The sequence below is a fragment of the Mustela erminea genome, chromosome 12, assembly GCF_009829155.1.
Source record: "Mustela erminea isolate mMusErm1 chromosome 12, mMusErm1.Pri, whole genome shotgun sequence".
Taxonomy (NCBI): domain Eukaryota; kingdom Metazoa; phylum Chordata; class Mammalia; order Carnivora; family Mustelidae; genus Mustela; species Mustela erminea.
Genome location: NC_045625.1, coordinates 33,708,637 through 33,736,516, shown reverse-complemented (window position 1 = coordinate 33,736,516; position 27,880 = coordinate 33,708,637). Strand labels below are relative to the sequence as shown.

At 44.0% G+C, this 27,880-nt stretch overlaps 1 protein-coding gene across 15 annotated transcripts; it reads right to left on the bottom strand.

The window, feature by feature from the left end:
- Nucleotides 1–5,901: 5,901 nt before the first annotated feature.
- SLC25A51 (solute carrier family 25 member 51) lies at nucleotides 5,902–26,243 on the bottom strand. Of its 15 annotated transcripts, none has more exons than XM_032307208.1 (5): nucleotides 25,962–26,243; nucleotides 25,013–25,124; nucleotides 22,298–22,381; nucleotides 20,196–20,346; nucleotides 5,902–10,172 (listed from the first exon to the last, which is right to left on the bottom strand). In XM_032307208.1, exon 5 carries the CDS (start codon nucleotides 10,129–10,131, stop codon nucleotides 9,238–9,240), a length of 894 nt encoding a protein of 297 aa, XP_032163099.1. In that variant the 5' UTR covers nucleotides 10,132–10,172; nucleotides 20,196–20,346; nucleotides 22,298–22,381; nucleotides 25,013–25,124; nucleotides 25,962–26,243; the 3' UTR covers nucleotides 5,902–9,237. The 15 variants fall into 15 exon arrangements, 14 of the variants coding, with proteins under 14 accessions (XP_032163099.1, XP_032163100.1, XP_032163106.1 ...); XM_032307209.1 differs by having other exon boundaries at nucleotides 25,013–25,121; XM_032307215.1 differs by lacking the exon at nucleotides 25,013–25,124 and adding an exon at nucleotides 10,392–10,505.
- Nucleotides 26,244–27,880: the final 1,637 nt, after the last annotated feature.

Below are 27,880 nucleotides of genomic sequence, written 5' to 3'. Positions count from 1 at the left end.
TATATATATATACGCACATACATAGATATGTATGATGTACATATTTCTACATAAAATATTGTACTGCTCTACTGTAAATTATAAAACACATACATAGAGGAAGTAAATTTTAAAAGGTTAGAGGCTGTAACAAAGTTCTACATTACCTCCTGCACTAACAGGGATCACCTTATGTTCCCACGGGTATATGCACATTTCGTTTTGTGAAGGCTACCGTTCTAAAACACAGAATGGGCATTTTTTTTTTTAAGATTTTATTTTTATTTATTTGACAGACAAAAATCACAAGTAGGCAGAGAGGCAGGCAGAGAGAGAGGAGGAAGCAGGCTCCCTGCTGAGCAGAGAGCCTGATGTGGAGCTCGATCCCAGGACCCCGGGATCATGACCTGAGCCGAAGGCAGAGGCCCTAACCCACTGAGCCACCCAGGCGCCCCCAGAATTGGCATTTTACACTGAAAACACAATTACTAAGATCTGATTCATTCACATCTGTTCACTAATGTTCTGGACATCTACAAGAGTAATGTTTATATTAGAGAATTTCATAAATTCTTTATTCAGTGAAAATTATATTCATATCAATAAGCATAGTGGATAAATTTTTGTCAAGCTGCACACAGATTTGTTTTCATACAGGTACACTTAGAACATGCTATTTTTCACAGTATTCCCCTGAATGACATTTTCTTGTTATATTATTTAATAGTGTGATGGTTCATTTTACTGTTTTAATTCACTAGAAAAATGACAATCATATTTGGGACACTTACTTTTTAAAATAAGTCACTGATGAGAAAAACAGAGTGACTCCCTTTCAATTCAGATCATTTTGTGAATTATTTAGATAAATTGATTTAGCTAACCATAGCATTAATTACCACTATTTCAGTTACTCCTCTGACAGACTTATTTTGGGCTATTTAAAAAGTAGGTTTTTTTAAGGAAACAATTATTTGGCATGGTTTAATGCTAATAAATTAATGATTTATATTAGTTTCCTATGATGTAACAAATTACCTACCACAAATTCAGTGGTTAAAAGACAGATTTGGGGCGCCTGGGTGGCTCAGTCAGTTAAGCCTCTGCCTTCGGCTTAAGTCATGATCTCAGGGTCCTGGGATCGAGCCCCGCATCAGGCTCTCTGCTCAGCAGGGAGCCTGCTTCCCACCCCCTCTCTCTGCCTACTTGCGATCTCTGTCGAATAAATAAAATCTTTTTTAAAAACCCGCAAATTTCAAACAAAACAACACAAATTTGGGCTATCTGGTTTAGTTCGTACAGCATGGGACTCTCCATCTCTGGGTCCTAAGTCTCAAACCCCATGTTGGGCAGAGAGTTTACTTAAAAAATAACACGCGCGCGCACACACACACACACACACACACACACACACATACACACACAAATTCGTATCCACTGAGTTTCCCTCCAGGCCTTTCCCTTCTGGCACAATGCATGAAAAGTGGTGCTTTGATTCCAGCGCATGCCAGAGGCCTTGTTAAAACACAGATTGCTGGTTCTATACTGAGTTTCTGATTTCAAAGGTCTGGGGTGGGAGGCCCCCATTTTGCACTTCTAACCAGTTCTAGTTGATGCTGGATGTCTGGACACCATGATTTGAGACCTACGAATATAGAAAATGTAGTTAGGGGGCACCTGGGTGGCTCAGTCGGTTGAGCGGCCGACTCTTGGTTTCTGCTCAGGTCAGTATCTCATGGTGGTGGGATCGAGCCTGGCTTGGGCTCCCACACGAAACGAGGAGCTCACTTGGGATTCTCTCTCTGCCCCTGCCCCTTCCCTGCCCCCACCTGTGCGTGTGCACACACACACTTCAAGAAAAAAAAAAAAGAAAGAAAAGAAAACGCAGTTAGGGTTTAATTTTTCATGGATGACAGATCCTAGGATCTCTGTGTAGATAAAGGAAGCCCATTTAGAGAACTTTTTTTTTTAAGAGAACATCTTAATTTTGGAGGCTATGATAGACGGACAATGGTCTGTCTGTCGGTACGCCGTTCTCAGTACACCGTCGGGGGCACTGCATCAGTGAGAGCTGAGACTCCCCCAGTGTAACGCCATGCGTAAGTCAGCGGGCAGGAGGTTAAGTAAGACCACCAGACCTTCTCGGGGACAGACCTGGTGCTGTGTGGCTTCTCTTCTAACTCCGAAAGAGGAGCGCTGCCACAGAACACACGCGCTGCTGTGAGCTGTCGAGAGCTGCAACCGTTGCTCACAACAAATCCGGAAAACGAACACCTGCAACTTACCAGGGCGCACACACCTCAGAACAGCTTTTACAACCTTTTCTGGGGACACAGTGGTCTCCACTGAAAGCATCTGAACCATGGGTACGCTGGACTGCTGCGCTGCCATGAATTCACAAAAGCCCTTCACTATAATAAAAGATCACTTTTCAGGTAAAATGAAGACTTTTCATTGTGATAGGATTATTTTTTTTTTAAATAAACTATCTGATCTGAAAACGCTGTATTTACTCTGAAGTAGTCGTTACCTAGTCTTCTGTGTGTGCGCACACGCACGCAAGCACTTAATAAGGGTGTATAATGAAAAGAAGGATTTCCTGCCATTTATTGAAATGTGTAGTTCACCGGCAGGAACATCAGGACCGCTGTCCTTGTCCCTGCAAGGGGCAGGGAGCCAGACCCCTTGCCTCTGGGGCAGTCTTAAGCAGGAAGCTGGTAAGCCTGTGGCAGTCTGCGTGCGGAGGGTGCGGCAGTACTTGCTCATCGGCAGGAAACGCTGCCGTCTGGCATCCTCTTCCAGCGTGGATTGCGGTAGCATCGGTGATTGTGTTTAGTCTAAGAAGAACACACTAAAAGAATTAAACTGGGGGTACCTGGGTGGCTCAGTCAGTTAAGCTTTTGGTTTGGGTCATGATCCTGGGGTCCTCGGATCGAGCCCCACATCAGGCTCCATGCTCAGTGGGGAGTCTGCTTGTTCCTCTCCCTCTGCCGGCAGCTCCCCCTGCTTTTGCTGTCAAATACAAAAAATCTTAAAAAAAAATTAAAAATAAAAGAATTAAACTGAATCAATACAATGCAGATAACAGATAATGTGATAAAGTCCCTAATGATTTTTCTCAGCATTTTATTATGAAAATGTTCAACATACAGCCAAGTTGAAAGGATTTTATGGTGAACACCTATTGCCCAGGATTCTACCATTATCGTTTTCCTGTGTTATCACATATCCAATACTCTATCCATCCATCAATCCACCTTAATTTGTGATATATTTTGAGTAAGTTGCAGATAGCTATAGCCATCCTCCCAAAAATCCTCAGCAATACAAATCATTAAAGTTCAGTATTTTTTTTTTAAAGATTATTTATTTATTTATTTGACAGGCAGAGATCACAAGTAGGCTGAGAGGCAGGCAGAGAGAGAGGAGGAAGCAGGCTCCCCGCTGAGCAGAGAGCCCGATGCGGGGATCGATCCCAGGACCCTGGGATCATCACCTGAGCCGAAGGCAGAGGCCTTAACCCACTGAGCCACCCAGGCGCCCCTAAAGTTCAGTATCTTTTTGTTTTAAATTTTCCACATGATGAAGTATACCAGTATTAATGGTACCTTTGCTAAGACAAATGTCTGCACCTGTGTTACCCAAACCCGTATCGAGATGTAAATTACACCATCACCCAGAAGTTCCTTCATAGCTCTCCCAGAGGCAACCGTTTTTTTTTCCCCCAGCATAGATTTGCCTCTTCTGGAAATTCACATAAATGGAATCCCACAGTATGTATTCACCATGAAGATTTTTAAAAGACACTCCTAAGAAATTCAAAGCGTCTCTGAAACAGCGAGAGCAAGTGATAAAGACAGCATCTGAGATCAGATTACGATTCCCTCACGGATAGATACCCCTTTAGGAGAACCTCTGGTCTAAGGAGTCAAGGGTCAGAGTCTGTCCTCCAGTGAGTTCACGGTGTCCTGAAGGCTCCAGAAGGAACAGCACGGAGCTCCCGCAAGGCCTGAAACAGCCATCACATGCCACAGAAGCGGGCCTCATCCAGCCTGGGAGCCAGCAGGGAATCGAGGGAGGTTTACATTTTCACTTTGGCATTTGTCTCAGGCAGCCAGTGCTCTGTATTTTCTACGAACCTAGAGTCTTCTAATTTAAAATTACTGTCCTTAAATGGGCGGCCTGCCAGTACTGAGCAGCGGGATGTATGGCAAATTCGCTGAACAAAATAAACCAGGAAAAAAACTATAAAAGGCACGAACTGAAATAAATTATTAGCCATTCTGTTTTTCTCTGGCCGGAATTCAGACAAACTCAGATGCACGCAGTACTGCCCTGAAACACACCGACATGTGTTTGTGTTCCTGGCCCACAGGCAGCAGCTTTGAAGTGCTCCCAACACAGCCAGCAAACCTCTGACCTTGGGCTTCCCCTGGGCTTTCTCAAGGTCCAGGGAACCGAGGCCCCGGCCAGCTCTTTACCCTTCACCCTCATCACTGACACACAAATTACAAACGGAAAGTACTTGGTTCCCTTACATTTTCCTACTCTCTGCCCTTCTGAAAAACTCCATGGCTATTTTTTTAGCAGGAAGTGAGGAACCCAAGGAAACCTGGAAATTTCCTGTTCAATTCCTCTCTTCCCAGAAGAGGATGAGAGGATTAAGAAAGTTCCAAAGCGGCTCTTCCCACAGGAAGGGAGGAAGCTGTCAGGAGCCAAATTTGAGCTGGGATTGGAAAGTGGCAGGAAACACTGAATACTCACAGTTCGGTGCAAACAGGGAAGCGCTCTGAAGAACAGGAATGTGGTGGCACAGAGAACGTCCAAAGGTGGGGGGACCTGACTTAGTCCCTTAAAGTGTGAGCCGGCTTCCCTGAGGTGACACTCAGGCTTCCCTGAGGTGACACTCACGACCTCCACAGAGGTGACTAAGTGAATGCAGGGCAGTGCTGTGCTTGGGCAGGGGTGGGAGACCGCGAGAGGTGGAGGGCAGAGGGCAAAGACCCAGCAGGCCCCGAGTGGGGGCTACAGAGTACTCTTACAGCCATTCCCACAATGGATCCAAGGGAGAGAATTTGGAAAATTCTATTTTATCCTCAATTTGGATTTCAAAATCAGCTCTGCTCACTGGAAAAAAGTTCCCCCTTGGCAACTTCCGAAACTAAATGAGGTTGGGCACCCGCCTCCGAGACGCTCCCCTCCCACCCCTGCAGCGCCGCAGGGCTCCCCGGGCCACTCCCGCTCCCCCACAACCGCCCGGGGAGAAATCCCACCCACACTCTCCCTGCACCCCCCCCATCCCTTGGCGCTCCAGCGGTGGGCTACAAGGACGCCGCAACAGAGGACACGTACAACACGACACTTTCATCTATTCTAAAGTTCAGAATAGTCACGTTTATGACTAATTCCAACCCCAAACTGTTGTTTTACAAGCCTGAAGCCAATAGCTCCCTTACCTGCTGGTCCTCATCAGACAGCCTCGACAGTCCCTGGAGTCCAAGGGCACCTTAAAATTTAACGTGTAAACAGCAGGCTGACATAATGTCAGCCTTCTAACAAAAAGGAACAGTTATTAAGTTAAAAGTAGAAAAAAAAAAACCCTCAAAAAGCACAACATCCAGATCATTTAGCTTGGGGGTAAACATGACCTGAAGGTACACTATACCACGTAAGTTATTAATAAACTGAATATACTAATTAAGTTTATAGTCAGTAGAGAAAAGTTTACTTCATTTGAGAAAAATCTGGAACTCCTCCTGACCCAGTAAGATGGATCAATGAGGGGCTATTCTACCTGCAAAGTTACCAGAGGAAGGTGCTGAAGAGTTGGAAGTAGTATGCTAAATGTTTTCTCAACAAAAAGACAAACCACAAAAAAGTGCTAGTAACCCTAACCCAACCACAAGAGAAGACCAAATAGAATGGACTGAAAATAAAAACAACTTTATTCCAAACAGAATTACCAAAAGAATGTTAACTGACACTTTTGACAGGTTTCATTAAGTCAGTCACAAAACTCAAAAAATATTAAACATAAACAGCTTTGTGTGCTTAACCACTTTTAATAATGAAACTTAAAAAAAAAAACCCAAAAAACAAAGTGGAGACTCCCTCACAATCTGGGAGCCATTTAGGCAAGCAAATACTATCAAGCAAAAAGACGGCATTAAAAATATTAAAAATGAAAAATCCTCAAACTTAAGGTGAACGCCTGTTAGATCTTGGATACGCATTTATACATACAAGAAAACAAAGAGTATTTTAATTGACAGGAGATCAAGTCTGAGCGCTCACCCTTCCTTCCCACGTGATCTCCTGCCTTGCCTTCACTTGGACCGCACACGCCTCTCGAACTTCAGCTGCTCGGACCTGCCATTTCCCCACACCACACGATCAGCGGCCCCAGAAAGGCCTCCAGGTCCCATTCTGCACATGCGGTCTGCAGCCCATGATTCTATGTTCGCACAGCGTGAGAACAGTGCACAACCAATGTCATCGAGCTAGGAAATGTCACGTCTCCAAAGGTGATTCCAGATACACAATTCTGTTTTATTGCACAGCTTACAATATATAGCAGGCGATTACATAATCAACCATAAAGTAAGATGAATATTGACTACTGAGACAAAAACATTGACTGTCTCTAGCCACAAATGAAACAAAGACACACAAATCTGCCACCTTGGAGAGGTTGTGTTTACTCTGTGATGCAGTCCTGAGGGCTCTCACCACCCTAAGCATGTTAGATACAGAATCCGTGAGACATCTCTGGTGGCGTCAGAGATGAAGTACGGGAGGCAGGGCCGAGGGCCCCGAGCTCGTAAGCCGTCTGTGCCACGTATGTAACAGAAAGGCCACTTTTAAAGCTCTTCAGGTAAAGTTATTCAGTCACGTTTGCCTTTTCAAAATTACTAATTCACACCGAAGGTAAAAACAAGCGGTTAGGATCTCATTATATAACACATTTTGACTTCTTTTAAGATTCAGACAAAGCTGTTGGCTACCACAAGCAAGCTCTGTTCAAATTTTTTGTCAAATTTAAGAAGTCTATAGGACAACACAAAACCATCCCTGGTAATATATTTACAGTTTGGTCTCCAAAAGCTGTAAAAAGTGACAAAGAAATCCAAGTATGAGTTAAAAACATTAAAAATATTTGTTTTTAAACGCCACAAGTTTGAGATTGCAGAAACCAAAGCATCCCCTTTTCAAATTCTCACTTGTATTTCACAGAAGTGCTTTAGAACTTGGGTTACCTGTCACCTCCTAGGAGTGTATCAATAGACAAAAGGAAGCCCATCCCCAGGGAATGACCCCAGGCTAACTCACCTGCCACAAGCTGTGGTGGGCCAGAGGCCAAGCACCACCAGACCTCACGTGCCTTTGTCATTCATTTCCCATACCACCCCCCCCCAATTCAACCCGCTTCAAAGCCAGACTATTCAACAAGCCAAAGGATGCTACTCATGTTACTCACGTTTATTTGGTGTCAAATCCTTGCTTTCTGAAATCCTCACCTCTGCATCTTGGTTTCCAAAGTAAACTGCCATTTCCAACACATTTTCAAAAGGGCTGTTGTAAAACTACTGAGCCTCATTAGTGCCTGACAAGTGCTTGATGCTGCTTCCCAGTCCTTTATGGTTGGAAGGATGCTTATTTGACCAGCCATATTGCATTTAGAGGTAAACATTGCTTTTGGACTATCTGCCCAGAAACTGAGTAAACTACCGAGACCCTGATTTTATTTTGGTCATTGTGTGCACATATTCATATGCAATTACCCAGAATGATGAAAAACTGGTAATAAGAAACCAAACTATTCTGCCATGTCAGATGCTGGCAAGCAATCATAACTACGTATTTACAGATGTGGATTTTTAAAAGACTGATAAACTACTTTTCTAGAATGTTTCAAGTTTTATTAATTATTCAGTTGGTAAAGACAGGGATTTTGCTTCATCGATCTGGAAAAAATATTTTAAAATCTGATTCCTTTGACAAGTTTTTCTCTATCAAGTAAGGGATGAGTATGCTATCCAGCTATTACGAACTAGTAGCATTTAAAATTAACCCAACAAATATCTTTATTTTTATCTTATCTCAAACTTACTGTTTTAATGATAAAATGATAAAACTGGGTTCCCAAATGTAAAAATCTTAATAGACGTCTCTATTTCAAGACTCAAATAAAAAAGCTAATACTGGGGGGAAAGCTATCCTGAGATTTGTTTTCTCCCCTTCTGTAATGCTTAAAAACTAGGAGAGAGAAATCTAGAATCCCATTAATAGACTTCCAAAATACAATCTTATAGAAGTGTTTTTTTTTTTTAAAGAGGGTTTTAAGAAAACAGGATACTTCGATATGACAAACTACAGCTCAAAGAAAAAACACTCCCCAATCTCCCAAATCTCTTTATGAAGTTGGCAACAATTAATCAAAGAAACTCAATTAACCAGAGTTTGCAATTAATATGAAATTTCTTCACAGGAAGAAATGCCTGTAACGAAACGTAAGTGTCCCCATGTTTTGGCAATTAAATAAGTGAAATTAACATAAGGGGATTTGGGAAGGGTTTAAGGTCACACTCAGAACTAAACACAAAACCTTCCAAGCTAGACAGGAAAATGGGAGCTTGGACTAGCTGCTTGGTTCTGCCACACCATGTCTGAGTAGTCTAGATAAGGACTATCCAAACAGGTACTTAGTTTCAAAATATAAGCAATTTATCATAAAAAAGCCTACACCTATTAAGCTGTTCTCTTCTGTTGTCTGTCCTACATGTATATGCTTATGTTTAACGAAGACTATCCTTTGTAACTCCTCCTAAAAGCAGTGAAGCAAGAAATGGAGTTAAGAGAAGGAAGCCTGAGAATTCACATGGCTCTAAGAGCCTTTTCTCTGGCTGCTCATGGCCACTGACATTTCAATACGGAAGATTTTAAAGACTTTTGGGAAAAAGAATCATACCGTGGCTGTTTTCCTTGTCAAAAGCAGTCCGGGAAACAGCTCTTAACCAGGCAATTAGCCTAAAGTTCTCGGATAATAATGAAAAAACAAAACCAAGAACCCCTTAAATTTTCCTATTAGAACCTTTTATTCTGAATTTGTTGGTGCTTCAAGAAAACAGCTTTGCCCATAATTCATTGTGCCCTGAACTTATGACACCAACTTGTATTTGGCCATTTAGAAACCAGGCCAAAACTGCATTCTTCTTAGGTCTATTCAGTTAACAAATGGCACTTAACTGATGGTTTCTTTCATATAATCTTTAACAAGAACTCATAAGTTGCATTGATTATGCCCCAAGAGATGAGGGAGCGATGGTAATTCAGGTGAGCACCTCTGAAAAGATTCGTCAGCTTCCTGTCCCGCTCTAGCCAGATTTTCTGGAAAACCTTGGGAAAAGACTGAAACTCCCCACCAATCTGAGACTGCATGCGAGTCTTCACGACATTAACTGGGAAAAACAAGATTCCCAACATGGCACCCAACAGACCTCCACAGATAAAATCATTGACCAGATGAGCACTGTGAGTCGTGGCAGTAGGCAGATGCTCCTTAATGGGACCTCGAAGGCCAAAGAAAAGGACATTGCTGAATCCATTACGGAAAAGAACAGGTACCAAGCCTCGATAATACTCTCTAATTCCATGGCATCTGAGTGCCTTGAAAGCGTGGTAAGTGTTTGTAAATTTGTCATGATGCTTGTGGTCTTGAAGTAATGTCTGAACTCTTTCCAATGGAGTGAAAATTGCTTCTGTCGTCCCTGCAAGCACTGCGGCCACACTGCGGGTCGCAAACTCGGGGGTACGGACGTGCTTGCGGAGAAGGCAAGATAAGTCCTCATAGAGCCCAAACATGAGCGCCAGCGTCGTCGTCTTCTGCATCAGTGGGGGCAGGATGCCCCGGTACAAGTTTCGGAAGCCATCCCTCCGCAACTGGAGCACCGCGTCCCGGGTTTTGATCCCATACAGCTGCTGCCGGAAGAGCACCTTCTGAATGGGAAATGTGATGGCTACATTGTTGAAAGCTGCACAGCAGCCACACAAGTAATGCTTCATCTCCCCGACATTTGCGATATGAGGTGACAGGTCTTGTTTTGAAGATGTCAGGATGGGCGGCCTTTTTTCATGAGCTTCTGAATCCACCATGTTGCTTAAGATCTTTCTTCTTCATGAAGGGTATTTTTGACCTACAAATAAGAAAACGACAGCAGGTGAGCCATCACGGACAGGGCTACACATGTGGAATGTTTCCTTATTCCTTAAACCTTTAACTACTGGACACTATTACATTTTCCCTGTTAGACTACGTCAGTAATTGTGACAGTATTTTCAGAGGTCCTGATATCCTCGAGGTCCCTGATACCCTTGCAGGGGTCCAGCAGGTCTTTCCTTTTCTAGCCACGTACCTGTGTGAAGCTGGATTTTCTGCATCTACTTTAACCAGAACAACTTCGCACCACACACAATGCAGAAGCAAATACGGGACCCCACCTATCTTTTACACCAGACATCACACAGACCTGCAAAATGGGAAAACACACTCTTCTCATTAATTTTTTGGAAAATAATTATTTTTCATGAAAACGTGTTGTCTATGTTAACATGTTATTTTAAAGCAAATTAGGAGCGCCTGGTGGCTCAGTCAGTTGAGCAGGCTGAGTGTCCAACTCTTCATTCTGACTCATATCACAATGTCAGGGTCACAGAATCAGGCCCTGCATCTAGCTCTGCATTCAGGGTGGAATCTGCTTGACCCTCTCCTTCTCTCTCTCCCTCTGCCCCTCCCCTCTCCCCTGACCCATGCAGGAGTTAATACATATACAAATTTTAAATAAATGCATATAAGTTTATAAATTATAATTTATAATAATTTATAAAATTTTAAAAATTATAATTTCTAATTTAAATAATTATAAATTATAAATAAATATTTTAAAATAAATACATAAAGTGAATTAATCTTTTAAAATTTAGATTTCTAAGACCACAAATACTAATCCAGATAAATAAAGGCTCTTTAGGGTCCACAATAATTTTTAAGTGTAAAGGGGTCCTGATACCAAAAAATTTGAGAACTACTAGACTAATTCATACATACTACACTACATAATGGTCTATACCATTATCTTTCTGAAAAAGATTCAGTCTTCCCTTGAGAAATAAACTAACAAAATATGCATTCATTCATTCATTCTGTTCACTGACACTCACTTAGTGTCAACTCTGGACTAGGCCTTTTGCCAAGTGCTAGAGATTTAAAAGCAAGGAACTCACAGGGGACCTGGGTGGCTCGCCAGTTAAGCGCCTGCCTTCAGCTCAGGTCATAATCCTGGCAACCCAGGATCGAGCCCCATATTGGCCTCCCTGGTCACTGAGGAGAAGCAGACTCCCCGCCATCCCTCACCCCTGGTTCATACTCTCTCTCAAATAAGTAAGAATCTTAAAAAAAAAAGGTAAGGAACTCACAATGTAACAGGAGACTGGCAAGGTAAACGAGTACCGCACAGTGTACATACCTTGTATGACAGATACATGCTGTGCATAAGGGACATTGAACATGCACCTTGGAAGGCAGACTGGAAGAACAGGGTCAAGGGAGGCTTGCAGGAATGTACTATCCACTGTATTTTCCCAGTGTTACCAATGAAAACACCAATATTCTCTTTTGTCTCAGGTATAGAAAGTAAGTGGAGCTGGCATTGTAAGTCTGACTACAGGGGTGCATGTTCCCACAACTGCACCAAAGGATGGCAGTGACTCTGGAAGGCTGCCCTGACAAAGCGGCTCTATCAGATGCTGAAGATCTGAAGCCTACATCCTTGGGCTTAGCTCACTGAGTAAAACGAAGGTTAAAGTCCTCCCCCAGAACATACCAGCATCCTTAAAATGGCAAGGCTATCCTGTTGCCAGACATCTAAGTCTGATTTTCTCCAAAGGATCTAAACAGCTGGATCATCCAAAACAATCCTACAGCCCAGAAATAAGCTTTACTGGGGGACTACATGGCAATTTTATTGTATCTTAGAACAAGCTATGTATTTTTTTTTTAAGGTTATTTTAAGGGATCTCTAAACCCAACATGGCACTCAAACTCACTACCCCAAGATCAAAAGTCCATGTTCCACCAACTGAGCCACTTAGGGCCCCCAACAGGCTAAATATTTTTAAGCTGCTTCAACTTCCTCAACCGTACACCACATTTATGAGACCACTCAATAAAAACATATCCTAACTAAAAAATGAGCAAAGGACTGGAATAGCCATTTCTCCCAAAAAGAGATACAAGAAAATACAGAACTCCACCCATCTTTTAAGCCAGACATGAAAGACATCTACAAAACTGTAAAACAGGGGTGCCTGGGTGGCTTAGTTGCCTTCAGCTCAGGTCACAAAGGACATGATCTCAGGGTCCTGGGATCAAGCTCCTTATCATGCTGAGCTTCCCCATCACTTTGGGCTCCCTGCTCAGTAGGGAGTCTACTTCTCCCTCCCTCCCATGGGCCCTCCCCCATTCATGCTTTTCCTCCCTTTCTCTCTCAAATAAATAAAATCTAAAAAACAAAAACAGAAACAAAAAACACCTTGGGGCAACTGGGTGGCTCAGTCGTTAAGTGGCTGCCTTCGGCCCAGGTCAAGATCCCTGGGTCCTGGGATTGAGCCCCCGCATCAGGTTTCCTGCTCAGTGGGGAGCCTGCTTCTCCCTCACTCCCTGTGATTGTGTTCCCTCTCTCACTCTGTCTCTCTGTCAAATAAAATCTTAAAAAAAAAAAAAAAAAAAAAAAACTACCAAAAAACTGTTAAACACACTCAGATGCCAACAGCCACATGAAAAGATGCTCGACATCAATCAACAGAGAAATGCAAATCAAAAGCACAATGAGATTGTTAGGACAGTTACTATTTATTTATTTATTTTTAAGATTTTATTTATTTATTTGACAGACAGAGATCACAGGTAGGCAGAGAGAGAGGAGGAAGCAGGCTCCCTGCGGAGCAGAGAACCCGATGTGGGGCTCGATCCCAGGACCCTGGGATCATGACCTGATCCGAAGGCAGAGGCTTTAACCCACTGAGCCACCCAGGCGCCCCAGGACAGTTACTATTTAAAACAAACAAACAGAAAATAACAAGCGTAGGCAGAGCTGTGAAGAAGCTCAGTGTCCCTGTGCACTGTTGGTAAGAATATAAAATGGTGCAGCCACTAAACTAGAGCGGCAGTTCTACAGAAACTTACAACAGTACTAACAGGATTCAGCAGTCTCATTTGCAGGAAGAACTGAAAGCAGGGTCTCCCAAGGCACACATGCACTCCGCAGCAGTGCAATTCACAACAGCCAAGAGGTGGCAGCAACACAAGCGCCCACTGCCGCATGATACGTTCAACAAGACATGGTATATACACAGACAGTGGAAAACTGTGTGGATAAGGAAGTCCTGTTATATGCTAGGACAGGGGTGAACCCTGAGGACATTAAGTAAAATAAAGCAGTCATAAAAGGACAAGTACTGGGACGCCTGGGTGGCTCAGTTGGTTAAGCAGCTGCCTTCGGCTCAGGTCATGATCCCAGCGTCCTGGGATCGAGTCCCACATCAGGCTCCTTGCTCCACAGGGAGCCTGCTTCTCCCTCTGACTCTGCCTTCCACTCTGTCTGCCTATGCTCGCTCTCGCTCGCTCTCTCTCTGACAAATAAATAAATAAAATCTTAAAAAAAATAAAATAAAATAAAAGGACAAGTACTGTATGATTTCACTTACATGAAGTACCTAGAACAGTCCAATTCATACAGAAAGTAGAATGGTGATTGCCAAGAGCCTGGGGAAGGGGGAACAGGGAGTTTTGGCTTAATGGGTATAGTTTTATACATCAACTATTGAGCATTCAGGACAAAAGATGTTAAAATGTAAACACTATGAAGTGCAGGCCAGGGGTGCCTGGGTGGCTCAGTGGGTTAAGTGTCTGCCTTTGTCTCAGGTCATGATCCCAGGGTCCTGCAATCGAGCCCCACATCCGGGTTCTTGTTCAGCAGGAAACTGCCTCTCCATCTCCGTGTTGCTCTCCCTGCTTATTTGCGCACTCGCACTATCTAAAAAAAAAAAGTGCAGTGCACAGCTGAAGCACAGAAAAGAATCAGAGAAATCAGTTCCTGGGGAGCTTATGTCTACAGGAGCCACAGATACGTAAGAGCAAATACGAAACACACATCTGCAACTCCATTCTAGGAGTACAGCCTATGGAAATAGTTACTCATACAAGATGTACACAAAGATTCAACTAGGTGACAGTCACAACAACGCTCTTGAGAAGTACTGAATAAGAACAAAATGCTCAACAGTAAGAGGCCCACTAAATAAATGAAGATGTATCCACCTGATGGGATGTCATATAGATATTAAAAGAGTACTGGGGCATCTGGGTGGCTCAGTCGTTCAGCATCTGCCTTCGGTTCAGGTCAGGATCCCAGGGTCCTGGGATCAAGCCCCGCCATCAGGAAGCCTTCTTCCCCCCTCCCTCTACCTGCCGCTCCCCCACTTGTGCTTTCTCTCTGTCAAATAAATAAAATCTTCATAAAATAATTTTTTTTTTGTTTCATTCAGACTTACAGGATAACACCATCAAGACGACCTTCATTTGCTTTTTTGTTGGGGACTTCTTCCTCTTTGTCTGCTTTTACACTGGCCTCTTAGCATACTAAGAAAATTAAATTCAAAGCACTGCCCTGTCAGAGATTAGAGATAAATGAGAACCCGGCCTCAGGGGAGACAGGACATGCAAACCATAGACTACAGAACAGTCAATGTGAGCATGGAAATATGCACCAGGTGTATAATGGCCCCCACAGAGAAAGGGGTCGTTAACTAGCTGTCTGAAGACAGGGACAGGGCGGGATAGGACGTGTGGGCAGAAGCACATTTAGCTAACGGTGGCAGCGCAGGCTGAAGTGTCAGTCCTGAGTCAGAGGCACAGCAGATCGAGTTCTCGAGGAATTACTCAAATATGTTCTGCAGAGCAGAATGTGGGTGGAAGATGGGTGGGTGGCAGAGGACAACAGGGAAGCAGGCTTGAACCGGCATTACGAACCCTCAGGAAGATCCCAAGACCCTCTGACACTGCTCCATACTGTTTTTTTTTCTTTTCTCATGAGAAGCAAATGGAAACAAGCTATTTTCCTTAAGTATGTCACACCAGGGTCTGTGTGTCCTCTTCCCACAAGATAGACCACACTAAGAAGAAAATGTATCACTGAACACTCTGGCTCAAAGTTTCTTTGTTCCGTTGGAGTTCCAGCTGGCTTGGTCCATGTTTCTATTAGAAATGATAAACTTGGGACGCCTGGGTGGCTCAGTTGGTTGAGCAGCTGCCTTCGGCTCAGGTCATGATCCCAGCGTCCTGGGATCGAGTCCCACATCGGGCTCCTTGCTCAGCAGGAAGCCTGCTTCTCCCTCAGCCTCTGCCTGCCATTCTGTCTGCCTGTGCTCGCTCTCTCTCCCTCTCTCTCTGATAAATAAATAAAATCTTAAAAAAAAAAAAAAAGAAATGATAAACTTGCTCTCTGAGAAAAACTGTGACTAGAAAACCACTGCTGGCTCAAACCCTGTCAGAAGGAAGGTCCTGAAAGGGGTCAGCAAACGTTCCTTGCCACTAAGTCGCCGGGCTACACCAACACAACTTGACAGTGCCGGGGTGCAAAGTTTCACTGTCCACCCCCACAAGCTGGGGGAGCCACATCACCTCTAGGCGCCACTCTGTTCACAGGGAACACGCTCTCCCCTTGGGCAAAGCACTGGGAGCAGCGGGACTTAGGGCTGAAAGCTGCTCAGCACTACTGTGAATCAGTTTAAAGGGGCAGGAAAAATTGTTCCCTGGTGTTCTGAAAATGTGTTCCTCTGCAGTATAAATGATCAAAGTAAAGCCTCGCTCAGAGACAGGAATTCTTTCTCAACTTGGCAGGTATTAGAACAATGAGAGGCGCCTGGGTGGCTCAGTTTGTTAAGAGACTGCCTTCGGCTCAGGTCATGATCCCAGAGTCCTGGGACTGAGTCCCACATCAGGCTCCCTGCTCAGAGGGGAGTCTGCTTCTCCCTTTGACCCTCCCCTTCTCATGCTCCTTCTCTCTCTCAAATGCATTAAAAAAAAAAAAAAAAAAAAAGATTATGATGTCACCAAGATGCTCAACTCAGCTAGATTCCTCGGAGTTGGGCTGCTTATGGATCCAATAAACAAATGAGTCATTTCAATGAAAATTCACAAAAGAGGGGCACCTGGGTGGCTCAGTGGGTTGGGCCTCTGCCTTTGGCTCAGGTCATGATCCCAGGGCACTGGGATCGAGCCCCGCATCGGGCTCTCTGCTCAGCGGGGAGCCTGCTTCCTCCTCTCTCTCTGACTGCCTCTCTGCCTACTTGTGATCTCTCTGTCCAATAAATAAATAAAAACCTTTAAAAAAAAAATTCACAAAACAAACATTTTTTTTAGGAAAAAATGACACAATAATAAACATTTTAAAAAGATTTTAAGAGAAAATAAAGTTGTAAATCAATTAAATACACACACATCTCCCCACTCCAGGCTCACTACCCTCAGGGCTCTCTGTGTCTAGCCTCACTGTGGGAAAGCCTCTTTACCAGTCAGCCTGCCACCAGTGACACTCCCAATGCATTGTTATCTTCTAATAACAGCATGGAGATACCCCAGTATTTGGAATGACTGTGTAATACTCTACCAAATGGACATACTATATGCAATTTATTCTATCTCCTACTTTGGTCCCTGTTTTTTTGTTTGGGTTTGGCTTTTCCTTTTTTTTTTTAAAGAATGCTGCTTTGGGCAACCTTATACCTACCTATACCTTGCTTGGGTGAACTCTTCCAAGTTTATCTGTAGGATAAATCCTTAGAATGGCACTGCTGGCTCAAAGAGTAATACATTTAAATTTGATAGCTACTCCAAGCTACCCCAGAACTTACGAGGATGTATACTTCCATTATACCTGTGCCAGTACCAGGGCCCCCACCGTTTCCAGCATCATCTGATTAGAATTTGTCATTTAAACTTTCTGATTAAGATACAGAGTTTTGAGGTGTCTGGGTGGCTCAGTCAATTTTAAGCATCTGCCTTCAGCTCAGGTCATGATCCCAGCATCCTCGGATCAGCCCAGTGCTGGGCTCCCTGCTCAGCAGAGGGGCCTGCTTAAAAAAATAAACTACATGGGGCGCCTGGGTGGCTCAGTGGGTTAAAGCCTCTGCCTTCGGCTCAGGTCATGATCCCAGGGTCCTGGGATCGAGCCCCGCGTCAGGCTCTCTGCTCGGCAGGGAGCCTGCTTCCTCCTCTCTCTCTCTCTGCCTGCCTCTCTGCCTACTTGTGATCTCTGTCTGTCAAATAAACAAATAAAATCTTTAAAAAAAAAAAATTAAAAAAAAAATAAACTACAGCATTTTTTCATTTTTGATCATTTGAACTTCTTTTACTATAAATTTTCATGTTATCCATATTTCTAATAGGCAGAAAAAACTTTTCTGATTTGTAAAATTTCTTCATATATGAAGAAAATCATTCCTGGTTCTAGTAATCAAATTTTGGCAAATACTTTTCCTACTTTATCATTTTTGTGATACTGAAGTTCTTAATTTGGATATTAAGTCTACGATCTTGGCTTCTAGGCTTTATAATGTCCTCCGAAGGCCCTCATTACTCTAAAAGTATGAAGGAGTAACCCACGCTTCCCTCTACAAGCTTCACGGTTTCATTTACCAGCCATACGGGAATCTCTCTGGAAATTTCAGTGTAAGGAGTGAGGCAAAGAGAAGAGCCTGCCTCTGGAAATGACGGGTGAGCACATGCTCGTGGGCGCGTGGGCGCGTGCACGTGTGTCTGCACCGGCTCTGCTCCGCCAGCAGCCCAGCGCTTCTGGAGCACCAACCTGCTCGGACCTGCTACAGGGCTAGGACGCGTGTCACCATGTTGTAGCGCTTCCCCACACTCTTCTCAGAACTAGCAATTTTCTTGGATCGCAGACTTATCCTGATAAACCTTACTGTATCTCTGTCATATTCCTCCCAAAATTCTTGGTATCTTACAGAGAAAGTGACTTCACAGATAAATGAAAAGACCTGTCAGTTTTCCAACATCAAACCATATTTCATAGGAATATGTCTTGAATTTCTTTTTTAAGATTTGAAAGAGGGGCGCCTGGGTGGCTCAGTGGGTTAAAGCCCCTGCCTTCAGCTCAGGTCATGATTCCAGGGTCCTGGGATAGAGCCCCGCATCGGGCTCTGCTCAGCAGGAAGCCTGCTTCCTCCTCTGCCTGCCTCTCTGCCTACTTGTAATCTCTGTCAAATAAACAAATAAAATCTTAAAAAAAAAAAAATTTGAGGGGCGGCTGGGTGGCTCAGTGGGTTAAGCCTCTGCCTTCGGCTCAGGTCATGATCTCAGGGTCCTGGGATCGAGCCCCGCATCGAGCTCTGCTCGGCAGGGAGCCTGCTTCCTCCTCTCTCTCTCTGCCTGCCTCTCTGTCTACTGTGATCTCTGTCAAATAAGTAAATAAAATCTTTAAAAAAAAAAAAATTTTGAAAGAGCGCGTGTAGTACTGACAGCGGGTGAGGCAGGAGGAGGAGAGCAGCAGACTCCACTGAGCACAGAGCCCTAGTGACTATCTCAGGACTCTGAGATCGTGATCTAAGCAGAAATCAAGAAACAGAGGCTCAACTGACTGAGCCACCCAGGTGCCCCCCAGATCTTGAATATTTCCTACCTCTAGGTATTTTATCTTTTCAGTTGCTATTATGAATGGGCCTTTTCCTTCCTTTTCACTTTCGAACTGTTTATTGTCTGCATATGAAAAAAGCTACCAATTTCTTTTGTATTAAGGTTAGAATTAGCCAACTTACCAAATCCTCTTGCAATTTCTCATTTTTGGACTGGTTTGCTTTAGCTTCTACTACATAAAATACCACAAATAATTCTGACTTCTCCACTATAATATGTACCTTTATCTTACTAGATTTGCAAATATTTCCTGGACAAAATTAAATAATAGTAATAGTGAGTATCCTTTTATTTTTGACGTGTATGGGAACTTTGCTAGGAATTACTATGAGGCATAACACTGGCCTTTGGGGTGAGAAACAGAAAGTTGTCATCAGAGGATTAATAATCGAAGTTCTAGCAGTTTCAAGTTTACATAGGGAAATAGATCATCATGACACAACAATGTTTACTGAACTTGTCCCTACAAAATCTGTACCCACTCAAGTAACCTTCCCTGTTCACCATCTAAGCCTACCCATATTTAGGATTGTGCTACAAATACGAAGTAAAGCACGTCTTTCCAGTGCTATCACTAATTTCATTGGATAAGCTTCCTTAAAACCCCCAAAACTTCATTCTGCATTCATCCTAAGAATTAGTATATCTCCTATTATAATGTTAGCCCCTTCCCCTTGCTATTTACCAGGAAATTATGTTTCCCATTAAAAATACATTCCATTTTTCTAATACCAATGATCACCTGGTAAGGGCTTAGAGAGTTTTCAAACATGGGAAGGGCAAACACATTTATTCCTGTTTTACTGAAATTCAACCACCTTCAACCCCTCCCACCACCACTCAATCAGGAACTTTGGTCAAATGCTTTTAGGAAGCTACTGAGATGACCATATGAATACTAGAGACAGAACCAGCATAACATTTTTGAGATGCAGCTAACAGCCTCAATTCAAATACTGGCTGCAGCACGGATCCACTGTGTGACCTTCTTGAAGTTTCTCAATGTCTCTATGGCTTAATTTCCTCATTTATAAAATAAAGATGCTACCTACCTCATAGGTTGGCTCAGTCATTTGTGTTACTATTTGTACAATATCCAGAATACTCTAGAGCACTAGAGGTGCTCAACAAGGATGGCCTATTATTATTATTAGTCTCTAATGCATTTATTTGGTGTGTATGTTAGCATTATTTCTTGTTAATTACTTGCTCTCATAACATGGGTATGAATACTCCTTGGCCATGGTGAAATTTTTTTTTTAATATATTACTAGATACCATTTGCTCATATTTTATTTTAAAGTTTCACATCACTAGAACATACCAAATTTTTAATTTTATTACTATCTCACACCAAGTTCAGGCATCCATGTTCCATTAGCTCTATAAAAACAATCTGTCACTTTTCCTTCCCAAGGCTGGTGTAAAATTTAAACCTTATCAAAATTACCTTTTCCTTCAAGTTAAAGGAATTCACTTGTAACACCATCTGGGCCTGGTGTTTTGGGGGATGGTAGCTTTTTGATAACTTTCTCAATTTCTTCCATTGTTACTGATCTGTTAGGTTCTTTCCTCCACAGTCAATTTTTATACTGCAGTTCCTTAAAAAAAAAAAAAAAAGTTCTGGTTTATTTATATAATCTTACAAAGTACTTGTTGTTTTTATTTATTTTTTATTTTTTTAAAGATTTTATTTATTTGACAGACAGCGATCACAAGTAGGCAGAGAGGCAGGCAGAGAGAGAGAGGAAGCAAGCTCCCTGTAGAGCAGAGAGCCCAATGTGGGGCTTGATCCCAGGACCCTGGGATCATGACCTGAGCCGAAGGCAGAGGCTTTAACCCACTGAGCCACCCAGGTGCCCCAGTACTTGTTTAAAAAAAAAAGTACTTCTAGGGATGCCTGGATGGCTCAGTGGGTTAAGCCTCTGCCTTCAGCTCAGGTCATGATCCCAGGGTCCTGGGATCAAGCCCCACATTGGGCTCTCTGCTCCGTGGGGAGTCTGTTTCTACATCTCTCTCTGCCTGCTTCTCCGCCTACTTGTGATCTCTCTGTCAAATGAATAAAATCTTTAAAAACAAACAAACAAACAAAAACTTCTAGGGGCACCTTGGTGGCTCAGATGGTTAAGCAACTGCCTTTGGCTCAGGTCATGATTCCAGGGTCCTGAGATCGAGTCCCTCATCAGGATCTCTGCTCAGTGGGGAGCCTGCGTCTCCCCTGCCTCTCTCTCTGTCCCTAATGAACAAATAAATAAAATCTTAAAAAAAAAAAAAAAAAAACAACCTTCTAGTCTTTGTACTTATGTTCCCTTTTTTCTTGAGCAGCCAGTTTGTCAAATTTATATTCCTCCCATGCCAGACAGAAAAAACAGCTCTTGAAGTTACCAGTTTTACTATTTTCGGTTCTTTTTTTTTTTTTTTTAAGATTTTATTTATTTATTTGTCAGAGAGCGAGCGAGCGAGAGCGAGCACAGGCAGACAGAGTGGAAGGCAGAGTCAGAGGGAGAAGCAGGCTCCCTGCGGAGCAAGGAGCCCGATGCGGGACTCGATCCCAGGACGCTGGGATCATGACCTGAGCCGAAGGCAGCTGCTTAACCAACTGAGCCACCCAGGCGTCCCCTATTTTCGGTTCTTAAATTTGTTTTCCTCTTTATCTCTTTTCTCCTTTTTTTTTTTTTTTAAAAGATTTTATTTATTTATTTGACAGACAGAGATCACAAGCAGGCAGAGAGAGAGAGAGAGAGGGAAGCAGGCTTCCTGCGGAGCAGGGAGCCCGATGCGGGGCTCGATCCCAGGACCCTGAGGTCATGACCCGAGCCAAAGGCAGCAGCCCAACCACTGAGCCACCCAGGCGCCCCTTTTCTCCTGTTTTGTCTAGGTTTATTACATCCTAATTTCTTAAGTTGGGTGCTTATTTTTATTTTTTTTTCTTAATTTTTGAGTGTTTAAGGTGATGTATTTTCCTTTGAGCGAAACTTTTTAATATTACTTTTTAAGGGGTGCCTGGGTGGCTCAGTGGGTTAAAGCCTCTGCTTTCAGCTCAGGTCATGATCTCAGGGTCCTGTGATGGAGCCCCGCATCGGGCTCTCTGCTCTGCAGGGAGCCTACTTCCTCCTCTCTTTGCCTGCCTCTCTGCCTATTTGTGATCTCTATCAAATAAACAAAATATAAAATATATATATATTACTTTTTAAGATACTCAAAGAATTTTGGTCTGATGGTTGCTTCATCATCTCCTGTTTCTTTGACATAGTGGCGTCGATTTGGGATTATATATGCTCAGCTCCAGACCCAGAACCTGTTTTGGCTTTGTGTGTCTTATCATATCTTTTATTTATGCTCAGGAGAAGAGCATCTTTCTGGTGGCCCACAGGAAGATCATACAAGGATAGATCCTAAAATTTGGCAACTGTGCTCTAGCCTCAAAAGATGTGAGATAAAAACATCCTGGAGCGGGAGAATAAAGCAGCAGCAGCAGCAAGCCAGTTACATTAAGTCCATTACTAAGTGTTTTTGCCAACAACAGGACAATGGTAAGAGAAGCATACAAACCTGAAATATCCAGGCACCATGACAGTCTTGCCATGGAAAGAAAACTAAAATAGCCAATGGCAGCCATCTTTCTGCTAGAACAATCTGAAATGCAGGGGGGCGGGGGAGGAGAAGCAGAGAACTTAAAATGGATAAAGAAAAATTTTTTTTTAAAGATTTTATTTATTTATTTGACAGACAGAGATCACAAGTAGGCAGAGAGGCAGGCAGAGAGAGAGGAGGAAGCAGCTCCCCACTGAGCAGAGAGCTCGATGTGGGGCTCGATCCCAGGACCCTGGGATCATGACCTGAGCCGAAGGCAGAGGCTTAACCCACTGAGCCACCCAGGCGCCCCAAAGAAATGTTTTTTAAAAGTCCCTGTTTCGTCCTGCAATTTTAGTGCATTTTGGATAAATAGGATCTTCTGGCACAGATATGAGAAGCCGTAGTTCTGATATCTAGCTATAGGTTCCTTGATCTGCTGACTGCATCGTTTTGATTTGCTTTTCTGGAAAAGCATTTTTGCTAAAAGCCGTACAGACTGCCTCCTTCCTACACAGCAGTCTCTCAGTAGTTTATACAGTATGGTATTGTGCCATGTGGCATTTGAAGACACAATTATTTTTAAGATTTTTTTTAAGTAATCACTACACCCAACATGAAGCTTAAACCCACAACCCCAAGATCAAGAGTTGCACGATCCACTGAGTCAGCCAGGCACCCTAAAGAACCAGTTTTTAAAACTGTTAACCCATTGCTGACTTTATTATGTTAATTCCTGTTTCAACAGCAGTTTTCCTTACTCAGGATACACTTCTCGTGTATGACAGCTTTCCCTCACACACCATTTCTGTGGGTATGTATTTATCTAACTTGGGAGAGAATTGGGGGGAAAAAAACCACCCATAGCTTTTCGATTTAAAACACACCTGCCCGTTACATTTTTTGCTCTAAACCAGTTAAAGAAACCAATGGCATTTTAATTTTATTTTTCTTTTTTTCACCAATAGCATTTCTAGTTTAAAAAAAAAAAAAAAAGGAACTCTGAAGATGCTTAAAAAGAAGTCTGCCAGGGTAGAGCTGGGTTATTATTAATCACTTAGTCTTCTACATCCTTACTTCTTGCTATTTCAGCTGACAGACATGAATTTAAGAACTCTTATAGAACCAGACTTGCCAATCTAAGATTAACCAACATTTAAAACAGCTTAGCATACAAATGCTTTATATCTATGTAATGCTTTGCTTTCCTTCAATCTCAGGACTACAGAATGATAAAATCAACAATACTCTGGTTAATGTATATATGATTATATAATACCACATTGTGACAACTTATGAATGTAAGATATGTCATTTACATACTGAATAAATACAATTTTAAATTCTAAAGGTACCACCTGCAAACCATTCAAACTAAGTTATTTGTATACACGACCTACAAAATTTTGTCCATGTTCACTTTTAATTTTTATTGGAATGACTTACTTCCCAAAATTTTACAAATTAAAGTTACTTCAGCTAGCTTGTCATGGCTGTTTGTAATAATGGAGACTGTTATTAAACAGAAAACTATGGCTAGCAGAAGTTAGCCATTTACTGACCCATATATTCAATTATTTTAAGATATTTTGACATCACCGTATAGGTGCCTGGGTAGCTCAGCCAGTTTGGCATCTGCCTTTAGGTCCTGGGATAGAACCCCAGATTTGGCTCCCTGCTCAGCAGGGAGCATTCTTCTCCCTCTCCCTCTGCCACACCCCCTACCCAACCACAAACCTTGTGTACTCTCGCCTCTTGCTCTTAAAAAAAAAAAAAGAAAGAAAAAAAAAATCACTGTACATTTAAAGTCTCAAATTTTTAAAAATTGGCCTGGGCATAGAAAAAGGAAAGTAACAAAACCCTCCTAGACTTCACAGATTTAAAACTTTCCCTCTACATTTTAACCTCTTGAGACTTGTGATGTCTTCGAAGAAACCACATGTGGAAAGAAAATAAATAAATAAAGCTTTCCCTCTAGTTTCATCCCACACACCAGGATGGTATGAATAGATTCTTAATTTGGCAACAGAAGCAAGGGCAGTGTGCATAGTATTCTGTGGCAATGGAGTTTAGAATTCTACATGTTTATCTATACTGTGAACACAGCTAAATTTCTTTACTAAACTGATCTCTGTATTTAAATTCCTTAACATGGATAAATCTTTGTCACTGTAAAACTTATTTACCGTAATTTTAAACTGTTTGTTACCTGAAACACTCAAGCTCTGTGAACAGTAAGAAGCACAGTTAATAAGTTGACTTTCAAGCAACTGCAAGTATCAAACTTTTGTGGCATAATTAAACAGTGTAAAGTCTAAATACTCACTGTAATTTACAGCGCAGGTGGATAAGCAAGACCTAGATGTGATCCCAGCACAAAGGTCTTTGTGCAAGAACCGGGGGGAAGGCAAACGTAATTCTCAAAGGATATGAACTCCCACAAGTCAGCAGGTCTGAGTCAGCAATGAGAACAAGATCAGTCTGGGTTCCAGTCCTAGTTATGACACTATCTTGCTACTATACTCAAAGCAACGTCCCTAATTTAAAAAGTCAATTCTCTGGGCTTAATCTGTCAAAGGACAAACCAAATACCTCCACTCAGGGGTAACAACTTGAGATTTTTTTTCTTTAGATGAAAGGTGACTCCAGATCCAAAGTGCTTAACCTCTGCTCTGGAACCGTTGGGATACCCACCTGACCAGCTCCAGCACCTTTTGATTTTATTGAATCCTTTCCAAGCAAGGGTGGAGAAGGCTCTAACTGGCAAGGGCACTACCCATATACTTCCAGGACTTCTGTTTCACTGCTTACATGTAGAGAAACAGAGGATGGGAATTAAGACCAGCTGAGTATAGCTGACGGGGCAAAATAAAGGTTATGCCCAAAGGGTAAATAGAGCTAAGGCATCGACAAACTCTATCTAGCTACGCTCAGTGGTAAATAATCAGTACAGAGATTAACGAAGAACAACACCGCCCGCCTGCCCGCCCCCAGAAAGCCTTGTACAATTGAGTTTCCCACAACGCGATGCAACATGGTGTCGCAGAATAAGCACCGCCTGGCAGTGACTACACTTACCGCCCTCCGGGCGTCCATTTCCCCAGTCTGGGATAAGAGGGGCGGGGGTTGGGTGGGATCTCCGAGGCCCCTTCCGTCTCCGACAGGGAACAGGCTCAGGGGGCCCGGAATCCCAAACCCGCGGGAGGGCAGGGGCCTTCCGCCATCCCAGCGCCGCCCGCCCTCGGGCGCAGGCAAAGCCCAGCCCTGCCCGCCCTCCGGCTCGTGCGCGGCGCGAGGCACCTCCCCAGCAGGGGCGCGTCCGATGAACGCACAACCTTCTTCGCCGGAAAGGCCCGCTCCGGCAGCCAGACAGCGCCCCGCGGAGCCCCGCGAAGCCAGGCGGCTGGCGGGGAAGCCGGGAGCCGCGGGGGCGTAGAACCCACTCTGTGCGGGAGCGCCGCCCTCTGCGGCTCCTGCGGCTGTGGGCCCCACCCGGGAGGGCGCGCGCGGGAGCGCCCGGGAGCGCGGAGAGGAGTGGGCCCCATTGGCTGCGCCAGGGGGCCGGGGCCGGGCGGCCTCCTCAGACCCTCCTTCAGCGTACAGGCCGGGGGGAAGGCCCATGCCGCCAGCTCGCCGCACTCACCCATAGCAGCGGGCACCCGGCTGCGCGCCCGGGTCCGCGCCCGGTAGCCGCCAGCCCGCAGGTCTGCGAGCCGGCGAGCAGCGGCCGCGCAGGCGCAGACCTTGACCGAGCGAGTGCGCGGGGCGTAGGGTGACGCGCTCGACGCTGCCCGAGTCGGATCACGTGAGGCAGAGGCCGCCGCGCCGCCTCTGCCTAAACCCGCAGAATCAGGTGACCCCGACCCAGTGCCCTTGGCATCCACGGGTCAGGTGTAACCCAGCACACCTGTCGTTAAGGCACCGGGGCTCCGCTAACCAGAGCACAGGTCTCTTGGCGCCATACGGTGGCCTTGCCTTGCCACAACTAGTCAACGCGTTCTCCAGCGTGCAGCCTGGGGGAGTGCCAGCCGGAGTTAACAGTTGTGGGTGGCAAACGCTAAAAACCTGAAAGTGCCTTTTCTGGCTCCCCTTTGTAGCCGTGGTTAGAGTTTATCAAACCCTCAGAGTGGCCTTTTTCCGCTACCGGTACCGCAGGCCGCAGAGGAACACTTGTGTATGATTTAGGACATACAAATAACTTAAAAATTATTTTTTAAAGATTTTATTTGACAGAGAGAGTTAGAAAGCGAGTGAGCACAAGCAGGCAGAGCAGCAGGCAGGGGGAGAAGCAGCTCCCCGCTGAGCCGGGGGAGCTTGATGCAGGGCTTGATCCCAGGACCTAGGTTGAAAGTACCCGCTTAACAGACTGAACCACCCAGGTGCACCCATACAACCACTTTTAAAGTGTCTTTCCTTTCAGCCTCAGACAGTTTGTAGGTGTTGGACTCTATTGCACTAGGAAATGGAAGGCTTAGGTGAACTAATAGCACTGACGCTTCTGGGAGTGACCTTGGACAAGTCACTGGTTCCTAAGCTCCAAGTACCTGTCTGAAATACAATGCCGGCTTTGCATGCATCCTTTGGCCCTTGTCAGCATCACATCACATCCTTGTCAGGAATAATGACCTGACTCTAACTCCTAAACTGAAAGGCACACAGCAGGTGTGAGGAGTTGAAGGAAACAGAAAGGTCAGCCTGGAGAGGAGAAGCCTTCAGGAGGCTGGTGAAATGCGTGTGAAGGAAATGCACTTCATTGGGGTTAGTGCAAGAGGCATGTGTCAGAGATTCGCTCTAGGGAAGTGGCTTTCCCTGCCCACTTGTCCAGACAGCACTTTAGAGATATCGACTCCAAAATTTGGTGTGCTTGTTTAACTGCTGTTTGGGATGTGGGAGAACATGCCACCTCATTTAGGCTAAGTCCCCCGAGGCACCTGCTGTGTGCGGATGTTCATGTCCAAGCTCCCCTGGAGAATCTTAGAGTCTAATGAGGTATATAAAAACAGAAGACTGTGGAAATTTGGAAAAGTGAAGGGCCTTTCGAGGGGAACCAGGGATGGCTTCATAGGGTAGGAAGTGTTTGAACTGGGCTTTGATTCGAGTGACTGGAATTTGGACGAGTGGAGAAAGTCACAGTAGCAGGAGATAAGATTGTAAAGGTCAGGTGGTAGGGTCTGATAGAACAAATCTTGACTGTCAAGACGGAGGCACTTGGCATCTAATTAGTGTTCAGGGATAGATTCGGGGCTCCACAGGATGATGACAAGGTCACACGATGGTTTGGAATGATAAATGGGGCAACAGTTGGGAAAGGGCGTTCATCTCAAAATTATGTTTGCCCTGTCTTGTGTGAATTCCTGTTCAGATGTATTATTTGAAAACCATATAAATCAGGCAGGCATCCAGAGTGTTCAGATGCATAAATCATTCATTCCAGTTTAGAGCAGACTTAGTCTCCTGTGGTAAAACCTGAAGAGGAGGCAAAAATAGAAACTGAATATACACTTGGAGCACAACAGACTCGAACGAGTGAGGAACTCCCAGGCCAACAGGAACACATGTGTT

What these genes read in the sequence shown, in the direction of transcription:
- SLC25A51 (XM_032307208.1), bottom strand. Translation starts at nt 10,131, where the DNA reads ATGGTGGATTCAGAAGCTCATGAAAAAAGGCCGCCCATCCTGACATCT.